The sequence below is a fragment of the Barbus barbus genome, assembly GCF_936440315.1.
Source record: "Barbus barbus genome assembly, chromosome: 37".
NCBI lineage: Eukaryota > Metazoa > Chordata > Actinopteri > Cypriniformes > Cyprinidae > Barbus > Barbus barbus.
Genome location: NC_136715.1, coordinates 13,401,241 through 13,427,650, shown reverse-complemented (window position 1 = coordinate 13,427,650; position 26,410 = coordinate 13,401,241). Strand labels below are relative to the sequence as shown.

Sequence of the window (26,410 nt, the reverse complement as noted above, 5' to 3'; positions counted from 1 at the left end):
CTTCCGGTCAAATATTAATATTTTAAAATCCTTTAATGCACGGCTAACCGTTGATTATCTCATACATATTATATATTGTATACACTAATGAAATGCTACTACTCAGTGAGTAACTAACCCACGGGGCTTGTCTGGCCTTTGGCAAGAAGCGAACCCTGTTCCACCCTGTCTAGGATGTGTGCCATGAATCCTGTCTTCACATTGCTAGGGTCAGAAGAAGGAGACTTTGACACATGCTATTAGCCCACATGCTTCTCTGTAATCTCAATATACTACAGTTCACCAAGCACAAAGCACTAATCAGATGTGTCTAAACTTCAGTTCGCTCGAACTGAAAAGCCTCAGAACCATGGGGGATGAGACTGGCAATGCTGTTGATTTCCTCAAGTCATTTTCAGTATTTGGGTTAGATCATTTCTGTACTGACATTCAACATATTGTGAGTTTCTCAGACAGCTGAGCCTGCCAGAGAACTCCTGCCGGAGGAGTTTCATCCTGGAGGCATGCCTGCTATATAAATGTGTGGATTTGCTTGTATGCATATGTATCAGACTTAATATGGCAAGTTTTTACCTTGACACAAAAGTGGTAAAATAATTTAACAGGATCCTGTAATTGTGCTTATGGGATTCCTGCCTAAAGAGATTCTGGCTCTTTGAAAGAGTTTGAATAAGAAATAAAAGGATGCCGGGGTTCCTGGGCTGACAGTGACCTCTCTGGCAGATTGTTTCTGGCTTAAGCCCATCTTCTCTCCAGGCCTCAGACTGTCTCTCTTTCTAACCACCTGGACTCTGTTATGACGAGTATGATGGTCAGGTTGAAGGGCGTTTTTATGTCTCTCTTGTTTTTTGTGTACTCTCCTCCTTTGTGTCTTTACATTCACATACAGTAAGTGTTGAATAACTATTTACCTAACTGCATTTTTAAATAATGCTCTAGTATTTCAGCGGTGTTCAATACAAAGTAGCTTTTCCTATAATAATCTGCTTTATCCGACGAGTAGCAGTGTAGCTACTTGTTAAATTTCTTTATGCCATATTCATATAGCAAGCATTATATAGCAAGTTGTTTTTATAATAAGTTCATTAAGTAATATATTCAGTGCATTGCTTTTTCACATCAGATATATCTTTTATTGGGTTTTCAAGCTTTATTGGTGGTATTTAGTGTACATTTATGTTCAAATGCTGTTGAAACGCTTTGAATTGTTGTTTTGTCAGAAAATACTATTCTGAATGGAGCTAAATACTGTTTATTGTTGTATATGTGACCCTGGACCATAAAACCAGTCATAAGGGTCACTTTTTCGAAAGCTGAATAAATAATTTTCCAACATTTTTATCAGAAAACAGTTGTCAAATATTCAATGTTTAGCTATGTCTTACCTTACTCTCTTTTACAGTTAAAACTGAAACTTTGTGTTGTAATTCATGGTTAGCTTTTGTGAACAGTAAAGCCTGCCTTCTTTGATTTGATTGGCTACCCCATTCATTTTGACATTGACAAGTAAAGCCTCGTTGTCCAGCATATTTCATGTTACAATCAGTTTTAGCCCTTATTGACTGAATGACATGAAGAGGTGGCATGTATTGTCTTCCCCTAGGGAAGATGAGGTACTTTAAACCCATGCAGCAGATGGTTTGTGTTCAGATAATGATCACATCAGTGTGATGGAAGAATTTCGCACTTGATCCAACTCTCATTTTTCCATCTGTTTAGTACATTTCACACTGACAGAGAACATACAGTTTGTAATATCTGATTAATCAAACAACAAACCATAAGAGTAGAATGCTGGAAAACCATTATTTCAGACTCATTGTGTTCAGTAGAGCGGAGAGAGCAAGGCTCCAACCAATGATTCTAAAATTGTAATTTTTCCATATAATAAAGGATCCTGCTACCCAGACCACCTGAGGCATATGAATTACAGTGCCATGGCTGCTCATTTACATAATGACTCTAAGATCAACTATTCCAACTTGATGGTATCTGAAGGGAAGAGTTTGTCACTGACCTCCAGTCAGTTTGGAGAGACTGTCAGTTTCATGAAAGCAGGATTTGATAGATGTACCGGAGGAGTTAACGTCTACTATAAGACCTCAGTGGTTTGTATAACAGCCCTGTCCTCCGTTTTGGGGTTCGGTGCCCCTTCGAGGGAGCAGATTGTCTTTTTCTTCCTGGTTTGGAGGTTTGCATGGTGTTGTGTAGGTGTGGTGATGCACTGATGCCGCATTCTTCTGTAAGAGGGCCATTGGCTCCAGGGAATGCTCATATCAACTGTAAATGTAGGCCAGCTGAAAACCTCCACGCATGCACAGCCCCCGCCTGCATTACTCGTGAACACAGCAGGCACATAGTACACACTCAAAAGTGCGTAATTTAGCAATAAAGAGTCTCCCTGCAAATTGTGGATGAGTGGGACTCTATGAGGAGTGCTTTTTGGAAGGCCAGTGCCGCCTCCTAAATGTCACAGTAATGTTGAATAAGTTCCTTAATAAGCTTTTTTTTTTGTCTTTTCACAGGTCATACAGCGCATCTAAAAGTGTGTAAGTAAATCAGTAGGGACCTGGGACAGGAGGGGTCAGCCAGTTGGAGGAGAGAGATGTGGACGCAGGAGCGGTGGGCGGCACTGGCAGTGTTGTCAATAATCTTGCTGCTGTCAAAGGTGGTGGCTCCAATCGAAGTCCCACTGGACCGTAAGTCATCATTGAAATTATAAATTGTAATATGTCATATTATATATATATATATATATATGAAATTTGAATATTTCAAATAAAATGTTATATATATATAAATAAAAAAATATTAAAATATTACATTTGTGTTGAAAGGAAAATCTTTTTATAATGTATACAAGGGGACAGAGAATTACAATCCCATCCCCCATCACACATATTCAGACCTCCATAGTGTGCCACTTCAACTCGCAACATAAATTATATACTCCGCACTAATGCGTGTTTTTGATGAGGTTTTTTCAAACACTCTTTGAGGCTTTAATGGGGTTATTGTTCTGCCTTTTTGCATTAAATCATAGGCTTGATATCAATATACAACTTTGACATATATTTTCATGTAAGTTTTTAAACAAGCTTTAATAAACAGGCATCAGATTGTCCAGCAGAATTGTACCAAAATAATTGATTGCACAGAATATAATCTCAGTGATCTCATGATCATTTAGCAGTCAATAATTCCAATTAGACCAATTAGTAAACTAAGCAAATTTAAAAATATCTAGTTTTGCTCATTCCTACTGTCCTGTTATAAGCTATGCTCACTATTACGGTCTTACTATTTATACAACATAATAAATGAGAAAAATCCATTCTATCTGAACTGCAATTTAAACAAAGAAACCAAAAAATCCACTCCGCCTTGTATGACTGTATTTGTTTTACTCCTCCATTTTTTCAATTTTCTTCTAATAATAGCCATCCAGGTTTGGCTTACACTCTTGTGAAAAATGATTTGAAAGCTCATACAGAGCGAGACACCCCAGCGGCGCTCAGTGCTCACCAGCTTCAACAATAGAAAGAGATTCAGCCTGACCAGGGGCTGTCAGCACCTCCCCAGCTCCCCTTCTCTGCCTGTATTCCCAAGACGCCATCATTCGCTTTTCCTTTCTCTTTTTCTTATTTTCCCTTATTCTGGCATTCCGTCTTTTGCTTCATCTCTCCCCCCTTTTTCTCCAGCTTTCACTATAGGCCCGTCTGTGTGAATCGCTATTGATCTGTGTAGATAGAGAAGATTGGAGCACTGATCCTGTCCCTGAGCACTTCATAATACCCCTCTGACCTCTTGACCTCTCTGAATGTATTCAGCAGCAGGGGCTACTGGGAAATGACAAGCATTTGATCACACTATTATTATTACTGTGTTGTGTCTTCTTTTGTACGCTTATACTCCATATTACACGCACCATCAAAAGACCAAGGACCCCTGTTTGGATAGAGAGAGACAGAGCAGTTACATACATTTATATACATATAGTATAAAATTTAATTTATTATAAAAGATTAATGATTTATTTACTTTATGATGTTTAGAATACAGTACATATATGCTACAGTTCAAATGTTTGGCGTCAGTAAAAGTATTTCATCTTTTTGAAAGTCACAAAGCCTGCATTTATTTAGTATTATAATTAAAAATGCAGTAAAACAGTAATATCTTTTCATTTTTTAAATGATTTATTCATATATATATATATATATATATATATATATATATATATATATATATATATATATATATATATATATATATATATATACAGAAAAAAAACCCTAATATTATGAAATATTATTTCAAATTACTATTGGTTGGTAAATGTTTTACTATTTTAATATACTTTAAATTATTGCTTTAATTTAATAATATATCTTGTAATATCTTGTAATAATATACACTACTGTTCAAATTTGTTTTGGAAAGAAATTTTTTCAGCAAGGATGTGTTATATTAATAAAAATTGATGGTAAAGACTTATATTATTATACTCATATTATATTATAATATAATTATATATTATAATTATACTTTTTATTCATCAAAGAATTCTGAAAAAAAGTATCACAGGTTCCAAAAAAATATTAAGCAGCAAAAATGTGAAGTGTTTCCAACACTGATAATAAATCTGCATATTATATATTTCTGAAGGATCATGTGATTCTGAGGACTGGAGTAATGGATGATGAAAATTCAGATTTGCATCACATTAAATAAATAATATTTTATAGTATATTAAAATAGAAAACCGTTACTTTACATTTTAATAATAGTTAGTTTTTTCCTGTATTTTTGATCAAATAAAAGCATGTGTGTGTGTGTGTGTGTGTGTGTGTGTTTTTAACAGTATTTTATGTGAGTAGGTGGGACAATTAAGCATTTACGGTAACTTAACTTTAGATTTGGTTTAAGCTAATATGAACAAATGTCATCATGTATGAACAATAATCGTCAGACCCCCTGCAGAGGACCCTTGATCTAAAAGATGAATTGAACTAGACATGTGAATCTTAGCATCTCTCCATTATCTCCCTAATGATCCTTTACTCCCAATATCACCCCATCCCCAAATGTGATTTCTATTGACGAGGGTTGTCATCGGCTACCAGCTGACCTAACACATGCGCTCACACACACTAACACATATGTTGCTCATGACATCCCGTCCCCATGTGACCTTGCTTATGTGCTATGATTGATGTCAGATGATGAATGGCACAAAGCCAGAGATGCAAAGCACAACAGACACATGGGTGTTTTCTACTATAACCTGAAGATGAAGGTCATATTCCTTTAATTAGCAAAGCACAATCACAAACGCTTTTTTTGACTCTTCTGAGAGCATGCATCACATTGATTGCGGTTATTATCGAATGTGAGAAACCCCCCGCAAGGCCTGTCACTTTAACAAACTGACAAAGACAGTCGAAGATTAAATATGCTGCCATATGGGGAAGATAAATGCACCGATTAGGATTTGCATGTGACAGTGATGTGTTTGTGATATGATGTTTTTTTCTATCTTAAAATTGATCTCCCCTTCCCCTGTTTTTGTCATTTTCTCTCTGCTTCATTCATCTGGTGTCCCATTAACAGGTAAGTGTATTTGTTTGATTGCTATATTTGGTGTTAATATGTTAAAGTAGACTTCGTGTTTATAACAACTGTAGCAATCATATTTCAGAGTTTAGCAGCCATTAACTAAAATATTTTTTTGTCTTGTCTCATAACAGTAGTATAGTAGCAATTTTAATATATGAATGTAAATGTTTTAATTATTGTCATCGTAGCCATGTTTCCTCACTCTCTGTTAACTATTCACACAATTGAACTCTTTTTCTCTTCATCCGTCCCTCTTGGAACTAACAGCAAAGATCCAGCAAGAGCGTAAGTGCTTCATTAACATGGATTAACTTGTTCATTAAATCAGCGGCTGGTTTTAATAGGGCTTACAACAAAACTTATCACATCTGAAATCTAAAGAACAGAGTTAGTTCTGCATTGATGTTACACTTCAGGCCAGAAAAAAACATTGAAAAGACCCTCAAATGCAGTCTCAAGAGAGCTCACAAAAGTTCACTGTGCTACTCTAGATACATTATAAAGTCTATAATTTATTAAAGCTGATTAATATTCTAATGTAAGCCCAAGAGCATGTATTTTTGGCAGGCCATGTCTTTGAAGGGAAGGATTACTTCAGGGGTTTGTTAGCCATGCCAGAATACAATTCTGAGCCAGCTAGAAGTAGAGTAGAGCAGTCAGGACTCTTGTGGCTAAAAAGCCATGAACCAAACCAAGCAGCTACAAGGTGAAGCACAGCACTGCAAACTTTGATTTAAAGTTAAAAAAAATTATATTAATAAAAATTACTTGGAAATCAGCAAAAAAAAGACAAAGTTCCCAGAATATGTAGTTAACTGCTTTGATTAGAGAAATACCTAGAATCCCACGAAGCACTATGAATTACATAATCGATTTAAAACATATTAATGAATGAATAAATAATAAAATTATCGATTGTGTATATAGAAAGGCTTTCAGTGTAAAACCTGTGGCTCTGCAGCGACCCCTAAAGGTCATTGCACACTGAGTCCGAAATGTTCGCATGCGTTTTTCCGTTTTTTCGTATTCCCCGTCCTTTCCTATCAAAGTGCTTGCTACGGATGCGAAAACGCAGAAAATCAAACCTGATCTGAATTTTTTTTGACGGACTCAGTTTGCAGTGACCTTAATAAGCAACCGAAAAAGAGAGAGACATTTTTTGTACAGAAACAATATATTTTATATTTATTGCAAAATATGCATATCATAAAAATGTAAGTTGTTTGAGAATTTAGGGAAACTGACATTCGCAGTGCTTCATGGGAGTGGGTGAGCACTAAAACTACTTTGTTGTGACACAATTTTCTGATTGGTGGACATTTCTCTACAGAACCATGGGTAATGTATTTTTCAACAGAAATTCCACTGTTTAACATGATTATTTAAAAAGTTGATATGATGCTTCAACAAAAGCATATACCAGCAATGTAGCTCACAGTATAAGTAAAAACTTTCAGTTGCACTTTATTTTACAGTGCGTGCACTTACATGTACTTAGTGTACCTACCTAAGAAAGTAATGGTATTATAAGGTAAGTACACGGGGTAGGGGTAGGTTCAGGGTTAGTACCTAGTTATTATTGTAATTACTACAATAAGTACATAGTATGTACATGAGGAACAGGACTGTAAAATTAAGTGATACCAAACTCTTTAAAGGTTCATAACTTATTCTGAAAAATCAATTCCCTATGAAAATTATTGGTATCTTTACTTCCAGAACTCAACTGTTACACTAAATTTATATTATATAATGGATAGTCCTAGATGCTATTTTAGCTTGCCTGCTGAAATATAAGCAATAATAGCTATATATAGCTTTTTTGTGAATGTTGAATGTTGTTTCAACATTCTGTACATCCTCCAATCTTAAAATAACTTTCTGCCTGGCCCAGACTGAATATGCACAAATCGTAGCACTTTTTGCATTTATTTTGGGGGAAAATTGGTTTAAACACAGCACCATTGAATGAATGACGCTACGGAGACAACAAACTTATTGCTAATTTATATTTAGTAAACAAACACACAAGGAGCAAATAAAATTTATCATGTACATATGCAAATAACAAAGAATAAGTGATTTGATGTCTGTCAGTCAAAACTTTGTCTGTCTGTGCTTATTGTGTGTGTATTTTTATGTTACCACGAAAGTGAATTGAACAGCCATTTTTCAAGAAATGCAGAGCTGGCATATGTATACATAGCATTGAGAACAGTGTTCCTTCTCAGTGCTGGTGAGATAAGACTGTCTCTTTGTCCCTCCCTCCACAGTCAAACAGCCCCCCACCATTGTGAAGCAGTCACTAAAGTACTACATTGTGGACCCCAGAGATAACATCATCATTGAATGCGAGGCCAAGGGGACTCCAGTGCCAACGTGAGAATGGATGAAACCTTTTTGTCTTTGTGCCATCTCGTCCTGCTCGTCCTTTTTGTCATCTCTCACCACCTTTACATTTCCAGTTTGTCAGCAACCTCCTACTGTATACGTCCACTTTCACGTCACTTCTCTGTCTCTCATTCTTCCTCTTCTGTCGCTGTCTAATTAAACCTGACATCCATTAGTCTCTGCATGACAAAGACCAGCACATTTTTGTGAGAGTGACACCCAATGCCCCAACCTGACAGTGGGACTGCCAGCTTTGTCCACCCTCCCTCCCTCTGTACCCTTCTCATGCCATCCGATATGCAGGGGCGCTCACTCTGGCTCCGGTCCCTTGTTCTTGTTTGTGAAAAGCAGGCCTGACCAGCTCAACACAGTGTGGCCATTCAGAGTGCCTGTTTTTGTTTGGTGGTCTTTTGGGCTTTACAAAACCTTCCACTCAGGCCGTTCCGCAAAAACCATTGTGGTGTAATAATACGCTTAGTTTAATGTTCACGCTCGCAGAATATTCAGTAGGTTAGTAGATGGCACCTGGTCATCTCCAAGCACGCAATCCTGCAAGTTTTTAGTCACAATCAGACAGACGTAGCAAAAGATCTTTTCTTTAAATTCTGACATCCAAATTAATCGGATTATTGAAAACAATCAGGATGAGGACTTTGTTTTTAAAGAGAAAGGACAGGCTTGTTAGCACAAAATGATTGGAGAAGTCAACCATACGTAATTTCGACGGAAGATCGAAAGTCAACACGCTTTTTAAAAAATGATTTGTATACACTGATAAATTGTTCAAAATCAGATCAGTAACATGCATTTAGAAAATAGCTGAATTTCCATCTCATGCCATCTTTGGTTTGGTATTCATGTCTTTGTTGTTATCAGTTTGATATGTGTGTAAATCCCCTTATTAAAAAGCTCCAACAATGGACCTATTACATAAACAGCATCAAGTTGGCTCAAGTCCTATTTGTAACTGGTCTGTGTAGGTTTCAGTGGCGGAGGAATGGGAAGTTCTTTAACGTGGGGAAGGACCCGCGGGTGACCATGCGGAGTCGTTCCGGAACACTGGAGATCAGAAGCAGCGGGAAACCGGAAGATTATGAAGGAGAGTACCAGTGCTTCGCCTCCAATGACTTTGGCACAGCGATTTCCAACAGAATCCTACTACGAGTGTCAAGTGAGGGCTGGTTTACTGTAATGTCAAAGCAAGACATACACACAACATGCTAATTGTCTGTAAAGAAATAGTTTACTCAATGTAAATTCTTTCATCGTTTACTCAACATCATGTTATGTTACTCATATGTTATGTATGACTATATAACTTTCGTTCTTCTGTGGAAATTTGATTTTATCATTAAAACAGACAAAAGTATCATAAAAGAAGTTCATGTGACTTACACTACAGAATATTTTAAGACTTCTGAAGTCATACGATATTACAAAGGTTTTTTAGTGCCACATAAAAAATAATAGTCACAATATTTTTGAAAGTAGAGTCAAAAGTATGAGAATAAAGTCATAGCATTGAGAGAATAAAGTTGTAATTTTTTACAAAGTTGTAGCAATACGAGAATAAAGTCATTGTGAAATGAGATTAAAGTTGTAATATTTTGAATATTATATTTTTTATGTGGTACTAAAACGCTGTCAGACTGAAAAGTAAAGCTATAGTTGACCCTAAAATAAAAATAATTTCATTTATTCATTGTTGTTGTTTTAAACCCATATGACTTTCATTCTTTCATGGTGCACAAAATAAATTGTTGTCCATAACTTTCACTATATTTCAAGTCTTCGGAACAGACCCATAATCTTCCTCTCAACCTTAGCTCTCATATTTCATCTGTTTCATCATTTTTTAATTTAAAAAAAAAGTTGGTTACCAAAACGTATGACAGTGTAATCTTCAGTCTGAAATTTAGGCTTGTTTTAGAAAACTTGTGAGATAGTGTCATATGGACCACTTTGATATATTTATGGAGTTTTATTATAGTTTTGGTTCCAAAAAAGAAAAGGAAGAAAGTCATCCAGGTTTGAAACAATAGCAAAGTGACATTTTTGAGTGACCCATCCCTTTAAAAGTAAAATGCATACGGAAAGCATTATAAAAACAACATTATCTCTCATAAATATGTTATATTCCCTAATCTGGTAAACTCGTCTCCATTGCTCAGAGTCTCCGCTGTGGCCGAAGGAGGTTCTGGAGCCGGTGTTTGTGCGTGAGGGGGAATCACTCGTCCTGCCCTGCAACCCTCCTCCTGGTCTCCCCCCTCCTGAAACCTTCTGGATGGACAGCTGTGAGTATTGCTCATCACTTCCTGTGATTGATTGCATCTCATAACCTTATAACCCTCCTCTCCATTGCTTTTTCATTTAGTCATCACCTACATGCTCTCTTTTACCTCTCCCCTCTCACTTCCCCTTACTTTCTGTCTCTCTCTCAGTCATGCAGTCTGTGTCCTCTTCACAGCAGTGTCCGTTACTGCATTAGTGCTGAGCTAGTGCATGCATGCAAATCTGCACTACCTGACAAAAAGCTGAGAGAGCAGAAACAAACACAGCACTGAGACATTTCAAAAGAGCCGGAATCACGCAGCATAGACACGCTACAAAGCACTGATCAAACATCTTGACTCTGTTTGTCATCAGCACAGTCACAAACGGCTCTTTTGTAATGTGTCAGTGATAGTGAGAAGGCTTAAACATACAGTGGATCTTAAAGGTGAAGTGATTTCTAGCTTGAATTCCCACTACTTTAATAATATGTACACATTTCGATGAAGAACACATTTGAACTTACTTGAACACTCCCTTCCATGTTCATTGGTCAGAAATGAACATTGTTGTAAAAAACATGTTTTATAAATCATAAAATAGACATAAAAAGCAATGATTATGACTTTTTATGTCATACTTTTGACTTTTTTATCATATTTTCAACATTTTGCTACATTTTGGACATCTAAGAATTTTGCCTTCCATTATTGTTAGGCAACAGACAATTTTATTTCATTTCATTTATTTTATTTATAAAGCACAATAAAACAACAATGGTTGACCATTGTGCTGAACAATATAGTTTAAAAGGAATCAAAATACATAAAATTGTGAAAAGACAAACAAATAATAATCTGAAATAATAAACTTCTGTTGGCTCATACACTAAAAGCCCTCTCAAAGAGGTAGGCTTTAAGCCTTGTTTTAAAAAGTGATTCTGTTGCAATTGTTCTAATAGAGACTGGAAGGCTGTTCCACAGTTTAGGGCCGGCTATGGCAAAAGCCCGGTCACCAAGGATAGAACCATGAGGAACTCCACAAGTCAACACTGATTTAGATGATGAGCACCCATCCACACAAACTGAGAAAGTTATATTATTCAAATAGGATTTGAACCATTTTAGGACAGAGCCACCAATACCCACACAGTGTTCAAGACGGGAAATAAGAATACTGTGGTCTACAGTGTCAAATGCTGCACTTAAGTCTAAAAGCAAAAGTACTACAGAGTTACCAGTATCAATTGATAGCAAGATATAATTTAACACTCTTAACAGGGCAGACTTAGTACTGTGATGTTTCCTAAAACCTGACTGAAAAGTTTCAAACACACTATTTGAATCTAAATAGCTTAACAGTTAATTAAAAACAACTTTCTCTAAAAAATTTTAAATAAAAGGTAAATTGGAAATGGGCCTAAAATTGGATAACACATTCACATCCAAATTTTGTCGTTTTAAGAGAGGTTTAACGGTTGCATGTTTGAAATATTTATACTGTAGTTATATTAACATAATAAGCCATATTATAGGAACACTCCACTTTTTTTTAAAATAGGCTCATGGGTACCATGGGTGCAGCAGGCGCAGTGATATTACGCAGCGCCTGAAAGTAGTCCCCAGCTATATCATAACTAGTTACCTAGCTGGGGACTATTTTCAGGCGCTGCGTAATATCATTGCGCCTGCTGCACCCATGGTAAGGCAGCAAAGTTCGTTGATTATTACGCCGGAATGAGTATAGTTCCTAGCCATATCAGCCAAGAAAATCACAACTTTTCATTTTCCATCAGTCTTGTTCAGTGTTGTGCAAGTTACTTTCAAACTGTAATACATTACAGATTACTTGTTACTGTTATTTAAAAGTAATTCCTTACCTTACAATATTACTGTCTCAGAATTGTAATGCGTTACATAACTCCTGTATTACTTTTGAGTTACTTTCACCAAAGTATCTACAGAAGTAGAACTTAACATTCTAAAATGACAAAATGTACTTGAGCCCTGCCCTAATGGCAAAGTGTTTATATTTCGTTCCGGCTTTTTATTAAGTTCATTTAGAAAAAAACGTTTGGAGCATTTTTTGTTCATTAAACAAGTTTTTTCTTTCTTAAAGTAGCGACCAAGCGGCCAGCGACAGACCGGCAGGCTGATCACAGCTTATGCTTGATCAATTTAGCCTTCTCAAATCATCATGACTTGCCTAAAATAAAATGTATAGATATACTAAAACAGTTCAAGCATATAACAATGTTTAAACGTTAAACCTAGATAAATGTGCGCTGCATCAGTAGTTTGTGCGGGGAGTGGAAGCTAAAGCTCAGGACATGGAGGCACCAGCGCAATCAATTGCAATTTTTTTTAAATGGAAACAACTTACGCCATAATTTTTGCTCATAAAAGTAAGAGTAATACATCATTTGTAACTGTAAAGGGACGGACTCATGTTATTTCCACCAGCTTGGCCATTTTTTTCATCAATAATTGACGGATGTCTAAAATATAAAGATTAGGAGAAGCCAAAAACAGGCCCGAGGACCGGCCCGCGTCTGAACTATGACATGAAGCCCGGCCCTAGGGACATGAAAAAGTCGGAGCCTGACTTAAAAAAAAAAAAAGGGGGCTCAAAGTGTGTTATAACGCAAGCGTTACTGTTCATGTACCGAGTTAAATATTACTGAAAATTGATTAGTAATGCCTTACACTACTGCGTTACAGCAAAACGTAATACGTTACTGTAATGCATTACTTTTGTAACACGTTACTCCCAACACTGGTCTTATTACACGATGTAACTACAGAAGAGTCAAGTTTTAAATAGGAAAAATATCAAAACTCTTTGGTCATGTTTGAGCGAGTTGCTAACGGTCTAATCAGATTCAATGATCTATGCTAAGCTAAGCTAAAAGTGCTACCCATAGATATACTAGATGCCTCATTAGCGACTGTTTCTATGGGCCGCTATACGTAAGCCGGCCGCCATATATTGTTGCAGTATATTTGACGTCATTCACCATAGTAATCACTGAATATTCGAAAGATGCCACAGTCATGCACAGAACGGCTCAACGGCTCTGTGTGAACCTACAGTATGGTGAATGACGTCAAAAATACCGTTCCAAGATGGCGGTCGCATCTACGTGCCTGGAGCGGTTGAATAGGGCATCTATCTATGTCTATGGTGCTACCGCCAAACCCGGAGATCGGCTGAATGGATTCGAAAATGGTAAAACTCAACTGTTTAACTCTTGGGGAGTTGGAAAGAGTTAAACCACAACCACAACGTTTACATTATGAACTTATGCACTACATTACTTATTTATACTATATAGTGTAGTTTGCATATTAAACTTGGTTAAGATAAATATTTTAATAATCCAAATAATAAGTTATTTTAAACCAATTCACTTTTAATAAGTTTTTGTAATAATGAACCAGTATAAATTAGTTGATAATTATTTGGCATATATTATAACCAATAACCTATAAAGGATGATTAAAATGATTAAAATTCTATACTATTTTGTCTAAATATATTAAAAATAAACCACTAAGAACTTAATTGCTTAACATGCTACAGCATTGTAAAAATGGATATTCATTCTTTGGATTTGCTTGTTTACATTTAACAATGCAATTAAATCATTAGTACCTTTTTCAAATATTGATAATTAGAGATATAATTAAAATATGGGAACTGAGCATGCACAGGTACTCTAAATATACATTTTCAACTGATACAATACATTTAAAAGTCTCAAATATTTCTAATCGCATCCCTATATTGCAAAGACAACTCGCTTCACCTTTCATACACTTCTTACTGCTTTGCACACGACGTAATATCCATAACTAGATTGTCATTTATTAAATCTCATTGATCTCATTGTGCAGAACATCTCGTCTTCATTTCACACTCCTCCTCACCGCTCCTTCCCTTGAGTGACACATTTACTGATCCTGTGATGTTTCAGGCCAGAAGACGATAATCATGCTTCTGTGATTCCCACACTCATCTTGAGCATCATTTCTTCTGCTGCCTGTTGGCTATTGCAAGTCAAATGAAGTTGAACAAATGAGTCTGGATTCTCTTTTTTTTTTTTTTCTTCACAGCCATTATGCCCATATTACAAGACAAGAGGGTGTCAATGGGCTTGAACGGTGACTTGTTCTTCTCCAATGTTCTGGCTAAAGATGCCAACACTGACTACAGCTGCAACGCTCGCTTCGAGTTCACACACACCATTCAACAAAAGAACCCATACACCCTTAAAGTGCAAACAAGTGAGTGGTGATTTCTTCAGGATCAAATCTTTAATTTGATGTAACTGATATGTTGCTGTGCTGCTGTCCAAGATATATGTGAATATTGTGGTCCATCTAGTGGTGAGGAGGTAGTATTGCTGGGGACATTTATCTGTGATAGTTGTCTTTTTGCACTTTAATTTGGAGATTCTTCATTGATTATTATCACAGTTTCAATAAGAGGCTTGAAGGACTGTCCATCTTCCATTTTCATCCAGAATTGTTCTGTTCTTCCCAGTTGTAATTGAGTGTATTTGATTTATTTTTTCTGTTTTGGGATGTTAATTAAACTGCCATTTATTCACAGAGGAACCGTATAATGACACATTTCTCAACTCCACTGATCTGTATGGTGGTGAGTTCCACACACAGCTAGCCTTTTATCTGTACGCTTCTGTAAAACCACTAACTGAATTAGCACTGCTGTTTCTAACCACATACAGCAGAGGAAATGTAGAGATAGTGTGTCTGTTATATAATATACATTGTAAAGAAAGATGTTCCACATAGTATTTATAGACTGTAGAACTTACCACTTAATGCTTTGGTTACTTACCTTGATTTTTAATACATCAGTCTAAGCAGTTTTGGGTCAGCAAAATTCTATCATGGTTTGAAGAAACAGTATTCAAATTTCAATTGTAATTGGTTTAATTATCCTAATCACATTGCTCATTATGGAGAAATGGAAATGGTAGTGAGGAGATTAGGCAAGAGGCAAGAGGTGCTCATTAATATTTCAACAACTTTAATCCAATGATAACCATGTGCAAATCCTCACATATGTATCCATGGATATGGGTGGAACTGAGGGTGGAACTGAGTACATGAAGAAAATAGGTCAAATTCAAGCCTTGTCACAAACAAGTTTGGGTCATATATTTAACTATAATTACTTAACTATTTAATATTTTTGTTATGTAAATTCATGGGGAAGTCGTGGCCTAATGGTTAGAGAGTCGGACTCGTAATCCAAAGGTTGCGGGTTCGAGTCTCGGGCCGGCAGGGATTGTAGGTGCGGGGAGTGAATGTCCAGCGCTCTCTCCACCCTCAATACCACGACTGAGGTGCCCTTGAGCAAGGCACCGAACCCCCAACTGCTCCCCGGGCGCCGCAGCATAAATGGCTGCCCACTGCTCCGGGTGTGTGTTCACGGTGTGTGTGTGTTCACTGCTGTGTGTGTGCACGTTGGATGGGTTAAATGCAGAGCACGAATTCCGAGTATGGGTCACAGTATATAAAAAAAATTATGAATTTGAATCCAGAAAACAGCAACAAATTAATTTAATGTAATTGTATTAATTAATTTAAAGAGATAGACAGAGTGATTTGGGGGTTTAATATGACCCAGGCATGTTCTTGATGGCTTCTTGAGATTCACCCAAATATCAATATGACAATATTGTCAGGATCTGGGTTCGCTGACAGTAATAAGCTTTTGTTTTAAAGTTATCTTGTCTCTTAAATCGTTCGTATAGTCTCCACCGGGGCATTGTGGGGTAGCACTGACAGGGAACTGGCACTGCTGTCACCAAAGACACACGTGACAGTGGCATGAAACATGTGTTCCTGGCAGCTTCATAGTCTAATCTCCCAGACATTGTCCTCCCACTTAATGTCTCCAACAAAGGCTGTTGTCACTCCCTCTCCTAGAGCACTGCTCGAGATGCTAATAGCTGAGAGCTAATCTTACTGCTAGATATACATTACAATAGGGACTAATACTGCCATGCTCATCAAGTCTTCCTCAGGGAGAAGATTGTTTGTGTCTTCACATAACCAGGATTTTTTTTGTCTAACCATCTGTCTCTCATTACTGTTATGATTCTTATGTTTTTTATGTGTTTATGTATCTATGCAAAGATTTCAAATTATACTACATAAACAACATAAACATAGCATATACATTTTAAAGAAATAACCATTCAAAAAGTTTGAGGTCACCAATATTTTTTTAAAGAACTAATGCTTTTATTCATTAGGGTGCATCAAATGTGAGAATATAGACATTTATTAAGTTAGGGTTTGGTGTTACAAAGTATTTATATTTCAAATAAATGCTATTCTTTAGAATTTTGTATTCATTAAGAATCCTGAAAAAAATTAATCTTGATCATGATTTTAGTCAAACAACTGTTTTAACATTGATAATAATAAGAAATGTTTCTTGAGCACCAAATCAGTATTTTAGAATTATTTCTGAAGAATCATGTGGCACTGAAGACTGGAGTAAATGAATCTTTGACATAAATGGAATAGATAAACATTTTTAATATATAAAAATAGAAACTGTTATTTGAAATTCTAATAATATTTCTAAACTGGTTATATGTAACATGTAACCAGTGCTTGTAAGTCTTAACACTGCTAATGTCCCTTATTTTGTTTGTTTGTTTGTTTGTTAAAATAAATAGAGATATTACAAATGAAGTATTTCCTTTGGAGATAAAATCAGCTAATTCTCTCTCTCTCTCTCTCTCTCTCTCTCTCTCTCTCTCTCTCTCTCTCTCTCTCTCTCTCTCTCTCTATATATATATATATATATATATATATATATATATATATATATATATATATATATATATATATATATATATATATATATATATATATATATATATATACATACATACATACATACATACATATATACACGCACACAGTGGGGGAAATAAGTATTCAACACTTTAACAAATTTTTTATTAAACACATTTCCAGTGCAGCAATTCACATGAAATGTTGACCAGATGTTGGTATTAACTCAAGAAATCTACACAGAGAAAAAATATTGAATATTACAATCCATAAAAACGTTATGTGTATTAAAGTGAAATGACACAGGAAAAAAGTATTGAACACACTAACTGAGATTATACTTAATACTTGGTGGAAATACTTGTTTGCAATAACAGCTTCAAGATGCTTCCTGTATGAACAAACTAATCGTTCACAGTGCGCAGGTGGGATTTTGGTCCATTCTTCTAAACAGACTGTCTTCAAATCTTGAATGTTCCGCGGGGCCTGTGAATCTTTATCTTCAGTTCCTTCCATAAATTCTCTATTGGGTTTAAGTCTGGTGATTGACTGGGCCATTCCAACAACTTTATTTTCTTCTTCTGGAACCAATTCCGAGTCTCCTTTGCAGTATGTTTTGGATCATTGTCCTGCTGGAATGTCCATCCATGTTTCATCCTGGCGGATGGTAACAGATTCACCTCAAGAATTTCACGGTGCATGGCTCTATTCATCTTCCCTTCAATAACATGGTTTCTGCCAGTACCATGAGAAGAAAAACAGCCCCATACCATGATGCTTCCACCTCCAAACTTCACTGTTGGTATGGTATTTTTAGGGTCATACGCAAAGCCATTTCGCCTCCAAACATGGCGTGTGGTATTATTGCCAAAAAGTGAAATTTTTGTCTCGTCTGACCAGACTACATTCTCCCAGTAATTCACAGGGTTGTCCAAATGTTTTGTAGCAAACATCAAACGAGCTTTAACATGCCTTTTCTTAAAAAATGGAGCCTTCCGAGGTGAGCGTGCATGGAGGCCATGGCGGTGGAGTGCATTGCCTATAGTTTTCTCTGTGACAACTGTACCTGCTGCTTCCAAGTCTCTCTGTAGCTCTTTCCGAGTGGTCCTTGGCGCTTGGATTACTCTACTCTTCTGATTAACCTTTTGACTCCCTGATCAGAAATCTTTCGAGGAGCTCCTTTGTGTGGCAGGTTGATGGTGGACTTTTTTTCTTTCCACTTGCGTATAATGGACCCAATGGTGCTTACAGGAACATTTAGGAGTTGTGAAATCCGTCTGTAACCACTACCATTCTTATGCAGCACAACAATCTTGTTGCGAAGGTCTTGGGACAGCTCTTTGCCTCTACCCATCATGAGATGTTTGTATACTTGCATTCAGAGGTGGGTAAGGCTTTTTCTAACTGATTAACCTGCAATAACCTGGCTGATTCTAATTTGCACAAATAGGAGGTTAAACTAATTAGTGAAATCAGCTGTTGTCTTGCTTTGTCTTGCCTTGGTGTACTGCTTTTTCTTTGTGTGTTCAATACTTGTTTCTTATCCTATTTCACTTCATTAAATATAACTTTTTTATGGATTGTAATTTTATGATTTCTTTATCTGTGTAGATTTCTTGAGTTAATACCAACATCTGGTCAAAATTTCATGTGAATTGCTGCACTGGAAATGTGTTTATTTCCCCCACTGTGTATATATATAGATATATAGTGTGTGTGTGTGTGTGTGTGTGTGTGTGTGTGTGTGTGTGTGTGTATATATATGTATATGTGACTTTGTCGTGTGTGTGACCCTGGACCACAAGGGTCTTAAGTCTCTGGGGTATATTTGTAGCAATAGCCAAAAATACATTGTATGGGTCAACATTATCGATTTTTCTTTTATGCCAAAAATCATTAGGATATTAAGTAAAGATTATGTTCCATGAAGAAATTTTGTAAATTTCCTACTGCAAATACATGAAAACTTCATTTTTGATTAGTAATGTGCATTGCTAAGAACTTCATTTGGACAATTTTAAGGCGATTTTCTCAATATTTAGATTTTTTTGCACCCTCAGATTCCAGATTTTCAAATAGTTGTATCTCAGGCAAATATTGTCCTATTGTCCTACATCAATGGGAAGCTAATTTATTCAGCTTTCAGATGATGCATATATCTCAATTTTGAAAGATCGACCCTTATGACTGGTTTTGTGGTCCAGCAGGGTCACATATAGCATTTGCAAGTTGAATATAACAATCCATGCAATTTTAAGTAGCTCCTCAAACCAGTGTCACTTTCTGTGCATTTTAACAATTTTCTCTCTTTTTTTTGTCCACAGTACGTAATATACCAGAAACCCAGCCCACCTTTCTGTCTCCAAAGGGCTTGTCCAGCTCCAAGATAGTGCTCCGAGGTGAACAGCTACTTCTGGAGTGTATAGCAGCTGGAGTGTAAGTGTTATTTAGTGCAATTTATATAATACTATAGTGCTTATTAGTATAGAATTAGCCTTTATTTCATTATTTCATTTTAACTTAGTTATACATTTTAGCACTTTAAATGTGTGCTTTTGTCATTTTATTAGGTTTTTTCATGTAATGGCTTGAATGTAACTTTCCACCCTTTCCTTATTTAGTATACACAGACCCATGAATATGCTAACTAGTCCTCCACTCAATCGCACAATCTCAGACCTGCTCCACTTTCACTCAGTTAACTGATAGTAATAATACAATAATAATATGATCATGCCCGGCACGTTGACCAGATTGGTTAAATGTTTATGACGCTAGGAAATTGGGCAGTTTCAAACCACATTTGCCTTTTAGTACACCACAGTTTTAAGGAGAAAATGCTCAGGATTGGTGTTAATTGATGAATTTGCACATGGTAATCCTAATTTTCACCACAGGAGGTCTTTAACAATAACAACACTGGGGAATACAGCATATTCAGTTACCAAAAGCTCAATATACATAAGTTGAAGTATTAGTTATTAGATTTCTCAATTACAATTAAGTGCTGTTCTGTTCTTTTTTGATGTTCTTTTTCACTTTTCATTTTTCCAGCCCATCTCCTAATATTAACTGGATTAAAAAAGGAGCAGAACTCCCGTCCAAAAAAGTCAAGATTGAGAACTTTGGTAAAACTTTACGCCTCTTTAATGTGTCTGAGGAGGACTCTGGTGACTATGTCTGCATGGCCAGCAACAAAATTGGCAGCATTCGCCATTCTGTTGAAGTCCAGGTCAAAGGTGAGCCATATAGTAAAGACATTTGCTGGATCTTGTTCATGAGATACATGCTGTTTCTTTTTAATTTTAAGATTTCTTTATTGCCCTGTACAGCTGCTCCCTATTGGCTAGATATGCCCACCAATCTGGTGCTTGCCCCTGATGAGAATGCACGATTGGTGTGTCGTGCTAGAGGGAACCCTAAACCCACTTTTCAATGGCTGGTGAATGGGGAACCTATTGAAAGTGAGTACTGAAAGCGAGAACTGTTGCTTTTCTGACTTTAAGGCCCGGTTTCACAGACAGAGTTTAGACTAAGCCAGGATTAGGCCATAGTTCAATTAGGACATTTAAGTACTTTTTATTAACATGTCTTAGAAAAAAACATTACTGGTGTGCATCTTGAGACAAAACAAAGGCACTGATATGTTTAAAGATCAATCAGTGCAAGTTTATTTCAGTTGAAACAACTCAGAATTACATTTTAGTCTGGGACTAATCTTAAACCTTGTCTGTGAAACCGGGGGGTACCAGTCTTAATCATAACACAAAGGAGTTATGCATCTGTTTTTTCTGCTCTTTGTGTTACTTCAGGTTCATTGCCAAACCCAAACCGGCAAGTTCTTGGTGATACAATCCTGTTCCATTCAGTCCAGATAGGCAGCAGTGCAGTTTACCAATGTAACGCATCCAATGAACATGGTTATCTATTGGCCAATGCGTTTGTCAACATCCTGGGTAAGAAGCAATGTCAATCATTTAAAAAAAAAAAGTTCAGAGAGGTCATAAGATTGTGATATATTAATGTTTTTTTCTTCTTAGACATGGCACCACGGATGCTAGGTCCAAAGAACCAGCTGATCAAAGTCATTGAAAACAACAGGACCTTCCTTGACTGCCCTTTCTTTGGCTCACCGTACCCTTTACTGCGCTGGTGAGTTTACGTTCCATTGTTTGAAAAGATAAACTAATGTTACTGACCAAAAACTTTTGTGTATTATTATAAAATTGACATGAGTATTGTACATGTGTGTTCAGGTTTAAGAATGGCCTAGGTAGTGGTCTGGATGGTGGTCAGTACAAGTTGTACAACAACGGTACTTTGGAGATTAAACAAGCCCGGCCAGAAGACCAAGGCACCTACACTTGTGTTGCCAGTAACATTCTAGGCAAGATGGAGAATCAGGTGCGCCTGGAGGTTAAAGGTGAGAACAGAAACATTAATCACTAAATCTCTCGTTTTGTTTTTTTCTTTGTATCTTTTGAAAAGAACACATTACATTATTGTTCATGAATGCATTCATTTAATCTGTGTGTGTTGTGCTTCATTTCAGAGCCCACAAGAATAGTGCGGGCACCTGAACATGTCACTCAGGCCAAAGGAACCACGGTTCGATTTGATTGTCGAGTTAAACATGATCCTTCCCTTCCTGCTACGGTCACGTGGCTAAAAGATGACAAGCCTCTAAGCTTTAGCTGGATGTAATGTCATATAACAATACCTACACAATATAATCATAATTAGATTGTGCACTATTTTTTACTGTTATATACCAAATTTACTTTCAGCATTACTTCTTCTGAGTTCAACTTCTGAATAAGTTCAAATTTATGCCCTACTGCTTTTTTTTTTAAAGAAGTGTCTTACAGTAAAACAGTAATATTTTGAAACATTTATCGTTAACATGAAAACAGATCTGATGCCTAATATTTTGGGGAAACTGTAAGATTATTATTATTTTTTTTTTTTCTTCACAATTCTTTGATGAATGCACCCTTGCTAAATAAAAGTATACATTTCTTTCGAAAAAGCTTTTTGAATGGTAGTGTACGTCCTGTACTTGACGTCTAATTCCTGTATGTTTTAGTGGTCGGTTCAGAAAGGATGATGAGACCTTGATTATTCACAATGTCAATCCAGAAGATGCAGGAACCTACACATGCACTGCCAAAACTGAGATAGATGAGAACTCTGCCTCAGCTCGCCTTACAGTTACAGGTACACACACATTCACATATATCCTTCAATACGTTGTCCTCCTTTATGCACCTTTCTCATGTTGCTAATGGCTAGTAACATTTCATAATAGAATTTAAGTAGATGTGGACATGTGGGACAGTCACATGTCATATCCAGAGGATAATAAATTGCCTTTTGCAATTTATAACTTAGAGATCTGTCGCTCTTAACAGCACTTCCCACAGCTTAATAGTTTGCTTGAATATTACTACTGTTGTGCTTCCTTTTTTTTAGCTATACTGCTTTTTTCTGATTATATTTATCTACTAATAGCCACACTAACCACTGACCTTTACCTCATAGAGGATGGCCTCTCGTCTGCCTCAAATCGTAGTGCCTCTGCAGGTAACACATCTAGAACAGCTATTTCTAATGTCCAATTAAAGCCTCTAACAATCAATCTCTGTTTTTAATTCTTTCTCTAACATTCTGAGAATAATAGTCTAAGTTAACATGGTTAATTAGTATATTGTTCTCTTCTAGGTCGACCCGACCCCCCTCAGGATCTTGAGCTCTCGGACCCTTCAGCACGTAGTGTTAGACTCACCTGGGTGCCTGGGAATGAAAACAACAGTCCTGTTACACGTAAGTTTAGAGTATAGAGTCTTATGTCTTTAAAGGCCAAAGTTCAGTGAATGAACTTTGTCTTCACTACTTTGTCGAAGCTCTTGTGTGTTTTTATGTTTTAAAGACACAAGTCAGATTGATCAGTCAAGTAAATATGACCTATAAAAAAGCATGCAGTTGTCACATCTGACATCAACCGGTGTAATAATGTTATCCTTAAAAGAAATGTCAGTAAGTCTTTTTGGTGAATAGAATCAAATGAATTGAGCAATTTGATTCTTTTTGAGAGTGACTCCCAGCGATTTTACCTGAAGATCATTTTATCTTCAATTTCATGCACCTTTGAGTTTCCTTCTCTGTGTAGGCTTATTGACCAACAGCAGGAAGTAATGCATTTAAACTCTTTATTTTCAAGATACTTTTTTCCCACTGTGTCTTCTTGCATTACTACAGAGTTCCTTATCCAGTTTGAAGAGGACAGATGGGAGCCGGGGAAGTGGCAGAACCTGTCTATATTTGATGGTAACCTAAACTCAGTTAACCTGCAACTGTCACCCTTTGTCAACTACCAGTTCAGAGTGATTGCAATCAATGCTGTGGGCCAGAGTCAACCCAGCCTTCCCTCTGCACGCTATCAGACCAGCGGAGCCTGTAAGAGATCAGCAATATATATATAAGCCCTGACAGAAATGTGTGTGTTCTTAAACAGTCATTTAGTAACATATAATGATTTGTTTCAGCTCCTGATGTTGTGCCGAGTGACCTTAAAGGCTGGGGAAGCAAGAAGAACAACATGGAGATAACATGGCAGGTAAAATGAACCATGTTTAGTGAAATACCTAAAAAAAAAAACAGACGAGTGTGACAGTGAGCTAATCTATCTGTACATTTCACAGGCACTTAAGAACACAGAGAGGAATGGGCCAAACATGCGATACATGGTCTCGTGGAGAAGGAAGGACACTGAGGAAGAGTGGAACAACATAACCACAACCAGAACGAAGCACATTATTCATAATACAGATACCTATGTCCCGTATGAGATCAAAATACAGGCCATTAATGACTTTGGACACAGCCCTGAGTCAAACATAGTCACTGGTTACTCTGGGGAAGACAGTGAGTACTAACATTGCATATTTAATGACACTTTTATAGTCTTTTCTGGTTTCTTTTGTACTTATACTGTTTTTTCCCCCCATCAGAACCATCCGCTGCACCAACAGAACTCAGGGTGTCGAAGATCAACAGCACCAAAGTAAATGTTCATTGGGTGCCTGTGGACCCCAGCACTGTGAACGGAGAGTTTAAAGAGTACAAGGTGAGTGACCAAACATCTGCCTGACACAAAATTTTTTACTTATCTGCTACCATTGCTAATTCAGTATTCATATCATATTCTCAGTTGTACTACTGGCGGGAAGCCAGCCTCATTAAGGGCCTGAAAGTGAACAAAACAAAGTTGTATAAAGGCTTCTTCACCACGGCAGAACAGCCCTCTGGCATCCTGACAGAGCTTTCTCCATATAGCAAATACAAGATGTACATGGTGGTGGCTAATAGAGAATATGAGGGACCACAAAGCAACACTGTGGAGTTCTACACCAAGGAGGGAGGTAGGATTCACCATACTGTGCTTAAGTGGTGTAGCATTAGCTACAATGAGACGTCAAATATGTGACGTTTGTATCCAAAATCAGAATATGAACAGCTTTCACAATCCTTTCATAGAGCCAGGGGCTCCAAAGTACTTTAAGATTCAGAGGCACACAGACGTGGTTCACCTGAAGTGGGACAAGCCCCTAGAGCCGAACGGTGTCCTTATAGGATATACACTTCAATACCACACAGGTGAGCTCACCGTACACAAAGAGAAACCTCCAAAATGAGTCTGTAAACATATAGAACTTTAATAAATGAAAAAAATAATAATTTCATAAATTTTGACACATTTACCATCAATACAGATCCTGCATCCAAATTTTCGGACTGAAACGGCCATGACTTTTCCACAAATATCGTAATTACGAGTTCCAAGCACATGAATGACTGAGAAAAGTTGTATTTACGAGTGGGAAAACTCATAATTCTAGATCATGCACATGCTGTTTATGCTCATTTGAAACACGGCAGAAACACAGATCTATAATATAGATTATATTATGTTATGTATGGATGTCTGTATCTCTATATACTGTCGCGGTCGTAGAGAGGAAAGCAAGTCTGTAGTGAATGCTGCAAAGTTAATCACTCAACTTTAATGTTTTATCTTATATACTGTAAAAATGCAATGTATAAATATCGATAGGAAGTGTTATGATTCCATTTTAAATGCTTGACACTTTATAATAGCATATTCCGGACTGCCAGATGCACTTGAAAACAACAAAAATCAAGTTTCCCACTCATAATTATGACTTTGTGGTGGCGTTCATGTGCAATCAACTCACAAATGCAATCTTTCTAACATGACTTGAAGTTTGCACAGTGCAAGTACTGCTGAAATGCCATATGTTCTTCATGAAGTGTAAAAATCTAGCACACTTATTCATTCGTTCTGCTTGTGCGATTCCAGTGAACGGGACACAGGCGGGAGAGAGGAAGGTCCAGAGTTTTCCATCCAACATGACAGAGTACATCATGAATCTGCCTAACCGCTTCACACGGTTCAAGTTCTACCTTGCAGCTCGCACACAGGTCGGAGCGGGAGAAGTGTACGCCATGGAGTCACCACATTTCACTAATGAAGGTCAGCAAGCGAGTCGTCTCACTCTGTGTTCTGTTGTCTGTTAGTGAATCTGAGAGCAGAATCATCGGATGTTCCTGTCTGTGCTCCACCTTGTCGTTCTCTTTCTTTCTAATAATACTTTTCTGTCTCCTTCACACTGTTGTTTCTCGATGCTTTGTGGTGTCTTTAACTCAGTCTGTTTCTCTCATAACTGCTTGATTTCTTCTTTGTCTTCTTTGACTTGCTGTCACCTGTCTCCCCTCTTCTCCTCCTGTCTTTCCTGTGGTGTTGACTGAAGGCACCCCAGATACTGACTCTACAGTTGTAGGTAATGGGGGAATGGACTGCCTGCCTGTCTAACTCTTGCCCTGCTCTGTCTCTGCTTCAACCTCTGTCTGTCTTTCTCTCAAATTCTGTCTATCTGCTTTTTAAATAGTAACAGTGCAGCTGAGTACTTAAAGTCAATGTCACTCGAGATTCCTACACTGGAAAAAAAAAAGGTGCAGAAACAATTTTGACTTAGAAAGTTCTAAAGTAAATTTCACAAATAAATTGCACAGAATCAGCAAGAAACATTTTAAATTAAACATAAAATTTTGAAGTACACTGACTGAAACTGATGCCTCTTGTATAATGACCTCAAATAATATTTTTGTTTACAATTTCGAACACTGTAGCCAAACACGCACACACAAAAACACATACTGCACTCATTTAAACTGTTTGTGTGTGTGTGTGTGTGTGGTTGACCAAA

General features: G+C 37.0%; 1 protein-coding gene across 3 annotated transcripts in view; it reads left to right on the top strand.

The window, feature by feature from the left end:
• LOC306857053 (neurofascin-like) overlaps positions 1 to 26,410 on the top strand; it is a 71,637-nt gene that overhangs the window by 19,002 nt on the left and 26,225 nt on the right. For 2 of the 3 annotated variants that reach the window (XM_079396713.1, XM_079396712.1), the window contains exons 3-25: positions 2,526 to 2,699; positions 5,887 to 5,904; positions 7,893 to 7,998; positions 8,991 to 9,181; positions 10,182 to 10,304; positions 14,397 to 14,567; positions 19,448 to 19,559; positions 20,178 to 20,362; positions 20,456 to 20,587; positions 20,936 to 21,079; positions 21,164 to 21,275; positions 21,380 to 21,546; positions 21,676 to 21,823; positions 22,210 to 22,340; positions 22,665 to 22,706; positions 22,845 to 22,946; positions 23,382 to 23,579; positions 23,669 to 23,739; positions 23,825 to 24,047; positions 24,134 to 24,249; positions 24,334 to 24,544; positions 24,660 to 24,779; positions 25,504 to 25,677. In XM_079396713.1, the coding sequence (XP_079252839.1) occupies positions 2,606 to 2,699; positions 5,887 to 5,904; positions 7,893 to 7,998; positions 8,991 to 9,181; positions 10,182 to 10,304; positions 14,397 to 14,567; positions 19,448 to 19,559; positions 20,178 to 20,362; positions 20,456 to 20,587; positions 20,936 to 21,079; positions 21,164 to 21,275; positions 21,380 to 21,546; positions 21,676 to 21,823; positions 22,210 to 22,340; positions 22,665 to 22,706; positions 22,845 to 22,946; positions 23,382 to 23,579; positions 23,669 to 23,739; positions 23,825 to 24,047; positions 24,134 to 24,249; positions 24,334 to 24,544; positions 24,660 to 24,779; positions 25,504 to 25,677 (3,091 nt within the window). In that variant the 5' untranslated portion in view covers positions 2,526 to 2,605. The remainder of the gene's footprint in view (positions 1 to 2,525; positions 2,700 to 5,886; positions 5,905 to 7,892; positions 7,999 to 8,990; positions 9,182 to 10,181; positions 10,305 to 14,396; positions 14,568 to 19,447; positions 19,560 to 20,177; positions 20,363 to 20,455; positions 20,588 to 20,935; positions 21,080 to 21,163; positions 21,276 to 21,379; positions 21,547 to 21,675; positions 21,824 to 22,209; positions 22,341 to 22,664; positions 22,707 to 22,844; positions 22,947 to 23,381; positions 23,580 to 23,668; positions 23,740 to 23,824; positions 24,048 to 24,133; positions 24,250 to 24,333; positions 24,545 to 24,659; positions 24,780 to 25,503; positions 25,678 to 26,410) is intronic. The other variant, XM_079396714.1, reaches the window with a different exon arrangement.